Source organism: Colletotrichum acutatum, assembly GCF_030867785.1.
Source record: "Colletotrichum acutatum strain CBS 112980 chromosome Unknown BDZ83scaffold_25, whole genome shotgun sequence".
In the NCBI taxonomy this organism is placed as follows: domain Eukaryota; kingdom Fungi; phylum Ascomycota; class Sordariomycetes; order Glomerellales; family Glomerellaceae; genus Colletotrichum; species Colletotrichum acutatum.
In genome coordinates, this window is record NW_026849019.1 from 235,958 (window position 1) to 248,413 (window position 12,456).

Consider the following 12,456-nt stretch of genomic DNA (forward strand, 5'->3'; position numbering starts at 1 on the left):
CGGCGGAGGAGGAGGCAAGAGAAAAAGACCGTGTAGTCTATTGTGTAACTACACCGAGTTGTTTTCCCTCTTTGAACTAAAATGTATAGGGCAAAGCCCGGGGCGAGGAGTGAGAGCGGGCGGTAGCGTGGATTGGAATGCATTATCGGCATCTGTAGATTTACTCGAAAAGACCTTGCATCTACTTGAACTATACCGCGATAGTACAATGTGACACTTGCAGCGGTTGCATTGGACGAGGTCGCTATTGTCCGACACCGATAGTAGACCGTTGCGTGTCTTGTTCCCTTCCCGGTCGCGTTACCCTGCCTGCTGTCTCCCTCAATCAATCACTCACTCACTCACTCGGCAGACCGCCGCACCAAGGACATCTCTTTGCCTCACTTCTTCGTCGCAACCCGAGAGGCAGGTTGTCGGGTGTTGGAGTTGCCCACCCTCTTTTTCTCACCCCCCCTGGTCGCGCGCCTCCATCGACGAATTTCCTTGGCGGAGATAACAATTGGAGAGGGAGAGGGGAAGGCGGGATGTTTTTTGTCTCTTTCTTTTTGTGTAACGTGAGATGGGCAGACGCGGCAATTGATGGCTCAACGGTCTCAAGAAAGGGCTTGGGCGATGATTGGGTGAGCTGCCTGGTTGGTGGTGACGGCGGTCGGCGAAGGGAAGCCGAATGGATCTGGGGAAGGGGAGGGCGAGAGGCAACAGTGTTGTGGAACGATTGAGGATGGGTAGATGGATGGGTTGATGAGGGGTGTTAAGGTGGAGGTTGCGGAACGTAACGGCATTGGATGGGCTTGTCGCTCTTCGGTGAAGACATCTAGGTACTCGTAGGATGGATCGCGATGATCAGATGTGGCAAAACGCTGGTCAATGATTTTGAATTGATCTGTGTTTGGCCTGCTTTATTCTATCTCCTCTTGGTCTTGTGATGGCGTCGTGGGAGGTGGTTGCCGGATGAGACGAGCACCTTCTAGAAGAGAGTGCTAGCTGTCTTGACTTTTCGTCAATTCCCGTTTCTTCGAGCATGCTTTAGGTGCGAAAATATGCCAATCGCCATCCCGTATCATTGGCATCACTGGTATTGCGCCTGCGTCATCATGGGTGTCTTCGCTCCAGGCGACGTATGTGAGGATCAGGCAAGAAGAGCAGGCTACTCTACTTCTGCGCCGGCAAGCTAACCACCCCATGAGGCTCACGGAGTAATGAGTGAGGTATTCATCTGATCATAGGTATGCCTGCGTCTCTGGCTAGAAATTTAACGGTGAGCTGCTTTCATTAATGTGATGAGAGGCTGTGTTGAACGCTTCGGGCAAGATGGTTCTTCAAAAGCCTTTTTTGTCACGACGGAGCGACAAGCCGCATACAAGTAGGAGTGACCACGACTGTAGAACGATTAACACCTGTCGTCTGAGTTAAATCTCATAGAGGAGACACCGAATATCTAACCCAAAGTTGTACTGGCTGACCCAGATATGTTGGTTTGGCGATGTTGTAATTCATCTCTCGAGGGAACGAAAGCTGCGATTATCCTTGTCGATTCCCGCCAACACGGCCATTTCGATGATGAATGCCGTAACATAAGGGATTGTCTCATCGGCTCTATTCTTGAATAAGTGAGGTAAGTTTATTAGAATTAAGGCGTCAGCAATCCTAGCAAAGATAGTGATATATGAGCATCACAGAATCGGGTCTTTTTTGTTTAGATGTTTTACAAACCTCATCACATCCTCCCCGCCTCTTCCACCACCGTTGGGCTCTGATTTGTGCCTCTAATGACCTCAAATTTAGACAGCTTCATTTCATATACTGAGTAGACTGTCGCACACATCTTGACAGGACCGTGGATATTTGTGTTGTACTGGGATGATTCCTTCACCTCGTCTTGACCCAGTACTTCTCTCCTATGTCTAGGCTCTTCAGACAGCTTGTAAGGCTAATATGATGTTTCCTCACTCAAAAGTTTGCATATATTATTTATTTTTGAAGATCTGTCCCTGAGTAGTTCGTCTAGCCACCATACAGGCCTCTTGGTAAAGGTTGACGGCAAATTGGGGCATGTCCGAAAGTACAACTTCGTATACAAGGCAATAGGACAAAAGGAATGGAGCCTTCATGACCTCGTTCGTTTCCCCCTTTCTTTGAATCGACGGTCTCATGAATTCAATTCTTTAGAAGAAGAGAAGTACTGCTGAGCTCAGTCGATATCTCCAGAGTCCATCATCAACACTCTAGAAACCCGACCCAAAGAAACCCCTTTCCCTGTCATCTTCTCGACGAGAAAGAACCCCGAGTCCGAATCGTAAACAGGCCATACCCGCTCCTCCTACCTCTATACACCGCCGGGGTATTTACCCGTCATCGACGGGACACACGCGTCGTGACTCGGAACACAAACGACATGCCATCATCTGCCGGCGCCCGAAAAAATTGCTGTCCCTCTCCTCTTCTCTTCTAATAGATTGCGGCCGAGCGGCTCGCTGCGTTGCATGTTCAGATCCCGATGCAGTCCCATACCCCGACGATAGAGCCACCTGAGTCCAGCACGAAGGGTATTTGAGAGCAGAGCATCGGTGGGTATTGACATGCCGAAGAATGGGACGAGTACTATCGACGGAATGAAGTCGGTGGAGGAAAGGGACCCTGTATGAGAGGAGCCTCGTCGAATTATTGATAACCAGACAATCCTTGGTCATTGTCTTACTTCAAGATACCGGACCCATCGAACGTGGTGATACGATGGATTCAAGGCGGGTATTCTGTTAGTTTCCTGCTCTCCTGGAGTGAGAGGACCGCATACAGGAGAATCGGAAAGAGGATGTGACCTGTAAACAGCCTCGGACAATCTGCTTGCTTCAGACCTACGTTGGAAAGTTAGCTTAGTAGAAAGGAGAGCCTCTGGAATGAACTGTACTGCCCAATACCAAGGGTTGGTTCACAGCCGTAGCTGCCCCGGGTCGTCGTGTGGAAGAGACCTGTCTACGGGATTTTTAGAGGGAGATGGTGTTTCGACGATAGCCGTGAGAATAAACAAGATGGAGAGTCGAGCCGAGGAACGAGAGGACTTGACCAGGGCATATAATCGGGATAGAAGCAGAGCGAGTATTTTGTCTGATGATTATGGCATCAGAGTACAATCCTTCTTCCAATAAAGAGTGAATATCCTTCGAGCACAAGAGAATAAATAAGCTGCTACGGCAAAACATCGCCAGCTGGTGGCATTTGTTTCTCTCCTCACAATTGAAGAATAGTACTGCAATCTATCTTTTGGAGAGCCCCTCCTCGAACAACACAGGTCCTTAGAATTGGCGCACCGGAGTCCGGCCCGGTGAAGTGGCACATGGAATCGAACTTCTCTACTACTACTTAACATACAAAACAGGCGAATTCCGTGGCCTCGTATGATAAACATGTAGCCATTGCGACATAGATACGCATGGATTGAAAGGGATTTTCTTCATACTCTTCAGTGGGTTGGCAAGAGAAACGCATGCGATGATCTCACGCGCGGCTAGGAGTCGAGGAGGAGTATCAGGGTATCAAGTGTCTGCACTTTCACGAGAGCAGGCACCGTCAATGTACACACCCTCTCAACTCCATATGTCTTAGACTGGATCAACTTCTCAATGTACCCGTCATGACTTGATTCTCGGGTGGCCGCCGCGATTCGTGTTTCCATTTCTCGCCCCTAGACCTGGGGCTTCATCTCAGATACCCACGCGCGCGCGCGTGCGCCCTCCTCTCAGCGACCAGCAGCAGTAGGCTGACCCGGATCACTAACAGAGAACCAGCAAACAATCATCAATCTGCAGAAGACAAGTTCTGGCGTTCATGTGAATTGATTGCATCGGGAAGAGACATTCTTCACCGAAAGCGAGCGCAAAGGAAAAGAATACAATGCCAAGCGGGCCTCATAGAGGACTGGTGTGTTTATGCACAGCATTTCCGTCCATATTAGGTCAAAATGTCAGCCACATCCCATCCATCCCCCGTTCCCGCTATTTCGCCATAGATGCTTGATTATTACAGCCTGACCCAATATAGATTACGCACTCTGCTTGATTAGGCTGTGTCCAAGGAGATCAGCAAACCTGCCCACCCCATTTTTGGTTATCATCCATCAGCTTGGCTTGCATCTTCCACGGAAATGGTGTCTGTTCCCTTATTGGAAAAATACTCTGCCTATTTGTTGCATTCTCACCACCGCACATGGATGGAATAAGTCACAGCAAGAGCGCAGCAAAAGGGCTCGTGGGTGACATACTCAGATCGCTGCATACACATTCTCGACACCTCGAAACATAGCAAAAAGTCGCAAAGCACGGGAGAGAAGAGACCCGTGCCATGATACGACTAAACACAAAGATACGTTTCATGATTCAAAGCAGCGATCCAATGGAAAACAAACCTGAACGCCAGCGCTCAGGCAACACTTCTCTTCCCTCGAGCGCCGGATCTTAATACGCCGTTTAAGAGCTGGGGTGGGTAAACGGTGTGGGAGGTAGGAGGTCAAGCCAGGTGGAAAAACGACGAATCACCGACCTCTTTCGCAGGAGAGCCTAAACGTAGGGGCCTGGTTCGGTGGTGAGCCTCTTCTTCACCTCCCAATACCACCTAGGCGTAGTGGTGTGGGTGTGTACTTCCGTAATCGAGCACCCAACGGCCGGAACTGTGCTACTGTTGCGTTTTTTGCCTTCCTACAATCGAGTGAAGGGGCAAGGGGTGAGCACCTACCTACGAAGAGGAAAGTATGGTAGCTGCTTAAGCTGTTGTGTCACCGCCGGTGCTGTGTAACGCCAGACGAGTATGCGGGTTGGATTCGACCGCTGTTTACAAGTCGCTGGGGTGATAGAGAGAGGGAGAGAGAGAGAGGAGGAGTAGGAGGACAATAGGCCAAGCTTCCTTGTAAGTAAATTAGTCTCAGCCATGGTTTCTTGAGTGACTGGTTAATGGAATATCTTAATGTTGCAACGGCTGCACCATATCGACCTTGACGACGTAGTAGTCGTGTAGAACAGAAATCGGAAGACAAAAGCGGTGCCACTGCAAAGAAAGAGAAAATTAGATAGCATTTGCTTGTTGCGGGCTTCTGACACAGTAGTTGCTCACCCTGAGATGAAGAGTCTTTATCATCAAGGTGATCTAAGCCATACCACAAGACTTCGGTTTATTCCTAAGGACTTCGTGAAGGCATCTTCCTTCTATGCTGGCCAATTTCATGTCATCTTGCCCTAGAAAGCGCGGTCGTAATGCGGCCAGAACCGTGACGATGACTGGCTCAGTTCGCCTCAATTTGGTCGGAGTTTGTGCGACGATGCAGAGCCCTTGCGAGCGTCGTAATATCTAAGAAACTATAGCCTATGACTGTTCTCAACGTGCTCAAGGGAGATTTCATCGGAATGAACACGCTTGATAAGGCCTAATACGACCATTTCCCCTACCACGAACACCTCATTGCCGTTAGACGCGTCAATTCCGACGCCATGGCTGATGCGGCTTTGAAAGGCAACGAACTCCGTCGACACCGGAGGTCGCATCAAACCAGGCCGAGAACTCGTGAAGCAAGCTTGGTACGCTCTCGTAGCCCCCCAGTCCATAAGCTCCTGAATGATCTTTCCTCCAGGCTCCGAGACAGCCTGGCACGGAGAGTGACGACAAAAGTAGATTAGAACAAAGATGGGCCCGGGATTCGGGGATGATCTTGGCTCTTGTCCCCTTTCTCCTGGTCTGTGAGCTATTGACAGGCTACCTGGTCGGTTCTGGGGGGTCGTCTTATGTACACATCAATGGAGGGGAACTCAGTTGGCTTGCGGTCTTCGTTACCACTTTGTTGGTAAACGAGTAAATGACCAGGAGATAAAACCAACGGTTGCGGCGTAGCAAATGACGGCGCAGCAAGCAAACACCTGTCAATCACATGCCTGAAAGTGTTGCTGCGCCCGTAAACCTGAGTCCCGACCTGACTGGCAATTGAGAAGGCTGACGGTATCGTCGATGTCGAAATAGAGTTGAACGTAGAAAACGACAAAAAACAAGAGCTAATACAGAAGCGTCAAGTCAGTCTGGGAAAGTGAGGTTGACGTAGAATTTGCTGGTGCACAGCTCCCGGATCAAGCAAAGCGTCCGGCAACGAACCCGGCAACACGGACATTGAGCTAAACTTTGGAATTAAAGCAACGCCTTGCCGCCGCAACCCTTTGCTGGGGAGTTGCGGAGGAAACGTAGACATCTGAGCACCGGCAGGCAAGAATCAATTGACGTATCGGATGCAACCGCCATGCCCATTCATCAAGTCGTCCGCGAGGTCCTGAGTAAGGTGACGAAAAAGAGGGAATGGGGGTGGGGATGGCTCCAATTGTGAGGTGAACTGAGCTGTCAGAACCGGGCTGTATCCGTAATGGCAGGTAAGGTACGGTTATAAGTGGAGAGGCCAGCCGGGGACTTCGAGTGTGAAAAGTGCAAATACCAACGGCTCTCCGGGGACTCTCCAGGGCCATCCCCTGATCCGCACAGCAGCTGGATGAGTGCGTGGCTTGGTGATGTGACCGTTGGTCGTGGTGGTTGTGGTGACGGAATTGGACGCCAGTGATCCCTGTAATGAGAACGAATCACGGCACGGAAGCCAGGGGAATTGTCAAAGATTTTACGAATCACAGCTTCGATCCAAGTCCGAGACCCCATGCCTAGCTTCATAGGGACGTCAAGATTGGGGATGCTGTTGGAATTTGGAGCGATGATATCCTGACAGACAGTCTGTTAGAGATTCAGTTGGCCGAGGCGGGCGGAACAACCCCGCTTCGATGTTCCTTGTGTAATCTACGGTGTACTTGGTAAGTATGCTTGGGCCTGGCTCCAAAGCATCGTCGTTCTCGTCTCCGAGGTCCGCCTCGTCCGTGGGGCCGCTGCGGTCGCCGCCGAATTTCCAACCTGAGAAGTGTCGAGTCAGGATGTGCCTGGAGTTCTCTGGCAGACCGACTTATACTCAGCCATATGTCTGCAACGATTTTCACCGAATGTTGTCGCGACAATTCCGAGGGTATTTAGTTTGTCGCGAAGCATTAAGAAGGCAGGTCGGGTGAAGGATGCCAAGAAACTCCATCTGGGGCGCATGGTGGGAAGCCGAGGATGAAGCTAGCAAATAGTTGATGTAACCCCTCTTGGTGTGGTACTCCCTGCTAGACCTAGCTGGCAGACAGGCCAACACCGACCTATCGACCGTCCCAAGGGAGTGGTATAGTCTTTTTTCTTCACGCCGGCCGCTTTGTGCATACGGAACAGCGGAAGGTGACCAGAGAGGTCGAAACGTGCATACCTGCTCCACGAGGCGCTCACTCACACTATCTTGCCATTGCGAACTGCTGGTAAATACCCGGGAATCCTGCATGGCCTCTAGCGGTGACTGGGCGTTAGCAACAATCGACGTAGTAATAACCAACGTTTCCCGTCGACTGGAACGGGCACTTGCGGCGTCTGGGCAATATCATGTTGGGTGTGTCTCATCTCCTGGAGGATACCGAAACCGGATACGATTGAGACACATCCAAGTGGTGCGGGTCTTGATCAACGCATCGCCGCTTGTTTGTAATGGGGGGTTGTCATCCAGAAATCGGGGCGTCAGCAGCACAACTAGTCTTTACCAAAAAATTGAACTAGCGTCGAACTCATGCAGCCTACGACCGGCCCCAAGCGGCTGCTTGGTTCAGAATGCAGAGGTCATTGAATCGGGAAAAACAAACGACCCGATCATTGCGCGCTCTTCGGCGGAGTAAGTGCCGTCTCAGAGGGAAAAGCAAGCAAGACAGCAGGTGGTCGCTGTTTTTATTGCTTTTTCTTGTGATGATGGGCTGTAGCGGCGGGAGTTCCGTGTTTTACGCCGAGACGTCGATTTTTCCCACTAACCACATTGCCTCAGACATGCCTTTGGCCATGGTGGCCATGGGATTAATGGTTGGCTGGCAGGTGTACGAGCATCTGGACGGTGGCCGCAAGAAAGGTGGTGGTCTCGGAGCATGAGCATGCATGGCTGCAGCAGCTGCAGCACTGCAAGACCTTCTCTAGCGTGGTGGAGTCGTGGGTTTGTCCAGGCCGGCAGTTTTGGATCGATAGGATGTGACGATATCTTGCTTTTACACTATCGCTCGAGACGAGCCGGTGCAATATGTGACAAAGTAGGCCGAGCGAGCCCTCCAATGTAGGGCGGTAGGTTCCAGGTGAGTCGGCGGACGATGGGTGTGAGTACTGCTGCAGTGTTCGAGCAGAACGAACCATTGATGGACCAATGTGGGCGCCTCAAGTGGTTGGATCGGCCCTCAGCTGACCACCTCAAGTCCGTAAGCAATGCTTTTCCAGCGCCATTTCCAGGAAGGAGTTGGTTCTGCACAGGAGCGTGGACAGCCTGTTGTGTAACTAGACTCGACTAGATGCACATATATCCAAGAATGGACGGCATCATCACTTCCCTCTTGAAGAGCGACGGTAGGTTCTCAATGCATCCGCAGTGCCTGGGTCGGAAGTGTATGTAGCTTCAGGCGAATAAGACGGGCGGTTACGGACAGGGCGCCCCAGCTTTGCTGTGCTGGAGCTCATAGGTACTCAAGGAGACGCGTAGATGGGCGAGGCGCTAGGGCGTAAGACATGCGGCATACGAGGGATTGAGAGGATGGTGTTGCAGAGAAGTTCGTCATGAACCCCGTGATGAATCTCGACGGGGTAAGAAAGGAGTAGCGCGGGCCAGACAGACGAGGATGAGCGCGACGTGATGATGTAGGTAGGAAACATTGGTGGCACTGGCGGGATCATGAAGTTGGCAAGAGGCGGGCCTGTCTGGAGAGGAAGGTGAGACCTCGACGACCAATAAGACGCTGTCTTGTTCACGTCTTGGGTTTGGAACTTGTAGAGCAAAAGAGGGGGCAACTGTCGTTGGTGATAGTCGGAATCTGGAAAGGGCGAGGAACATGGAAGAGAAGGCACGTACGCACGCTGATCGCAGAGCACCTTCCTCCCTGCAGTAGTCTAACCGAGTTCGCGGCCTTTAGGAAGCGAAAAAAGACAAGTGCATCTTGGTGCCTTCCAGTTCTGGGTCGGCTCTGCCTCTGAACTGGAACCAGCTACCTTAGTAAGGCAAGGTTTCTGACATTCAGGGCAAGTAAATCCGGGTAAAGAGAATCAGGACATCAAAGGCGGCATGGAGCATCTCTTTCCTCTCCATTTCTACCTCAGGGTCGGTCATGCTTATTAGGGTCCACGGAGTACCGTCCGAGAAAAAAAGAGACATGACCTGCCTACCTACCTACACTACTTACTCCGTACCTTAGCCTGGACTGCAAGGACCTGGCCGGGGCGGGAGTCTGAATTTTGGGCCGAAAATTGGACCCTAGAAACATCGTGGGCCCTTCCAACGTATTCCTAGTCGACAAAGTTGTGTACTAAGTAGAGCACCAGACTTGGTCATAAAACCAGCTTCTAGTAATACGCCAACCATATTCAGTCTCGCGTATCCATTTCTAGCAAGCATGCCACAACTGTTGGCAGGCGAGCAAGATCAGCAAGTAAAACAAAAACAGATGTTATGTTCGCAAAGTTTTCTTCCATCAGTTGGTCATGAGGTACCTAACCTGCTAGCTAACATACTTTGACCCATTTGCTATGCTGTGTGAGGCTGAGAAGGTCACGCAAGACTGGACCTTTTCAACGTGGTCGTTGATGCAGGCAGTGAGTGAGCCGAACCCTCGGCAACAGGCATGACAAAATATCAGACCATGTGTTCCCCCCATGACCCCCAAAACGGGGCCAGAGTAAACTAGGACAGAGTTTTTTTCTCTTTTTCCTTTACCAACTCTTGTTTCTTGTCCGACGAATCCGTCCGAGACCGCCGAGGTTGTCAAAAGGCGCAGTCGACATGGGACGGACCTAGAGTATAAAAGATAAACCTCGCCGTAACAGTAGGTTAGAGACGGTCGATGGCCGGTGCTACCGGCGTGACGATCGGGCCGTTCCTAGCATATAGTCTACTTCAAGCCCGTACCGATGCCGTGGACCCCGACCGAAAACTTCCACAGGCCGGTGGGAGGGAACATTAATTGACCAGTGTTTTCACCAATGCAGCAAGCAAGAACTAGCTGATCATAGGTGCATAGTTTACATAGTACGGGGCAGGCTTTCAGGAATGGACGAAAAGAATGAGGAAACCAAAGGGTCCAAGTCTGCACCCGCGCCAAGCAGGTACCACGCTTCATGCTTATGGTTGGCGTTGGCAAAAGTTCCTCGAACCTTTCAGGAAGCGAGTACGGATACTCGAGCCTATCACCAAGGTAAATGGCTCGCCCAAACATCATTCAAGGGAGGAACGTCGCTGATCTCAGGGGGAGAAGCTTAAACACACTGCATTGTCGATTGCACGAATCTGTACCTATCTGTACGTACATGCAGCATGTATGGTCCGAACCTGCTGATTGGTCGAGACACAGTACTAACACCCGAAGTTATCCCCGACGCCTCAGATAAACGGTGCAAGTAGGCAACAAATCCGGACTTAACGTCGTTTGTCTGCCGTGCGAGTCCCCCACTTCCGTCCGAATCCCAGAATGATAATCCTACCGAGAGGAATTATCTTGGATATGGGAAGCTGTTGGTCTTGGTCTTGATTTGCAGTTCTAATCCTGGTTCGGCTTGGGGGCGTACGGCGTGCGGCATGCCAGACTGTTCCCTGGGCCTGACACAACGCTCAGTATATCTCCCGCTGGCGGAAGGGAATCGCGATAAATACGTGAGTGTGTGTGTGTGTGTGAGAGAGAGTGAGAGAGAGAGAGGAGAGAGAGGAGAGAGAGAGAAGGAGGGAGGTGCGGATAGCTTATCCCAGCAAGGCGACAAGGTTCGTACGGACGCTACCCTACCTCGCGGCTTGGTACAGTACGACGGTGCAAGAGCGGGCAGTAGTGGTGGACTTGTCCATAGGTGAGTGGTGGTGCATTGCGAGATACTTTGGGTCTTTGTATTTGGCTCCGACGCTCCGTGCGACGCGCCTGTCCTTTTTCAACAAGTGGAGAAGATGAGCGGCCGCACCCTGTCCCCACCCGGAACGTGCTCCTACGGTACGTACCTCCCGGTTAACCATGGAACCTAAGTTTCCGGGCTGACTGGACGTTCCCGTTTGTCCTGTCCCCAGAAAACGCGACGACCAAACTTCAAAGGCTGGCGGACGGTCAGTCAATCACCATTCCGTCGCCGCTTTTTCTCCCCCAATGCAATGCAATGCAATCCATCTAGTGTAGTCCAATCCAGTACAGTCTAATTCGGTCCAATCCTCATCCCCGCCATTTTACCCGAACTTCATGATCGGCCTCCAGCACTTTTCTTTTCTCGACTCACACTCTGGCTCCTCCAGGCCGTCCCTCCCCTTCGGCCACCCGCCCATTCTAACATCAACCGAAGCTTGCCCACCGACGCCTCTGGCTCCAAACTACGGCCTACGAATATAGTCTGCTCCGTACTCCGTACCTACAGTCCATGGTCGGCTCAGCCTGCCATCGCCTACGGGTACTGTGCGGGAACATCGCACCCTGACATTCCGGTGCCCACGTTCCTTTGTCCCACGCACTACGCACTGCTCCGCGCACTCTCGAAGCCTGGTCCAGGCCCGCTGCTAATCACCCATCTACCAACCACTTTCCCTGTATCTCTTCGTAGAGGGAGCAAACATGTGTTTCTCGGCTTCAACGTTTACTGCATTCCTGTGCCGCCTCCAGCACATATCGATGACTACGTCTTGGACCCTGGAATGGAGCCGTTGAATGATAACCGTCCTTGTCTGTTGTCTCGCTGGCGTCGACATCTTTCCAGCCGCGCTTGACGAGCTACGGCCATAGCATCGCAGTTCTTCGCCCCGTTCGCTGCGTACGGTCGCAAATGTATTGTAACGCCAAGTCGTTATTCTTGGCCATCATGACCATCCGTACAGTATTTCCGCATGCCTGAATACCTACCGGACGGAGCTGACAATCTCACAAGCGGACGTACAAACACCTCCAGTCAAGGATCAGACGCCTCTGGCATGCGACAGGACGCCAGGGCAGGACGCCAAACAGGTCACTCCCCGTTCGGAACCCATCCCCGACCGCGCCATGCTTGGTTCTGATCCGCTCTCTATGCAGGCTTCATCCCATCTTGCGGCCCCGACCTTACAGCATGCCCTAACCACCCGTCTGACGACGTCCCATTGAGCACGGCCAGCGGAGCGGCCTTCTTGCTGGCAATCCAGCAACCAGCCATGCTCGGCCCTCTTCCATTCTCCCTGCCGCCCGAGGCCTTCTCCTAGCAAGAGCAAACAAACCATCTGAATGGACATGCACCTTGCCATTCTACCGCGGTCAACGACGAATGAGAGCCATTCCCCGCATGTTCCGATGGGGCACCGAATCCCCATCAAAATTTGTTTGCTTGCCATGCCAACGTACTAACTTCCGC

The 12,456-nt window shown here is 51.8% G+C and overlaps 1 protein-coding gene across 1 annotated transcript; it reads left to right on the forward strand.

The window, feature by feature from the left end:
* Nucleotides 1-10,172: 10,172 nt before the first annotated feature.
* On the forward strand, nt 10,173-11,842 carry BDZ83DRAFT_649691 (uncharacterized protein; the record flags this gene model as incomplete). The annotated part of the gene is made up of 3 exons (XM_060510302.1): nt 10,173-10,304; nt 10,853-10,947; nt 11,497-11,842. The coding sequence occupies 3 exons, from the start codon at nt 10,173-10,175 to the stop codon at nt 11,840-11,842; spliced, it is 573 nt and encodes a 190-aa protein (XP_060367400.1).
* Between the last annotated feature and the right edge of the window lie 614 nt (nt 11,843-12,456).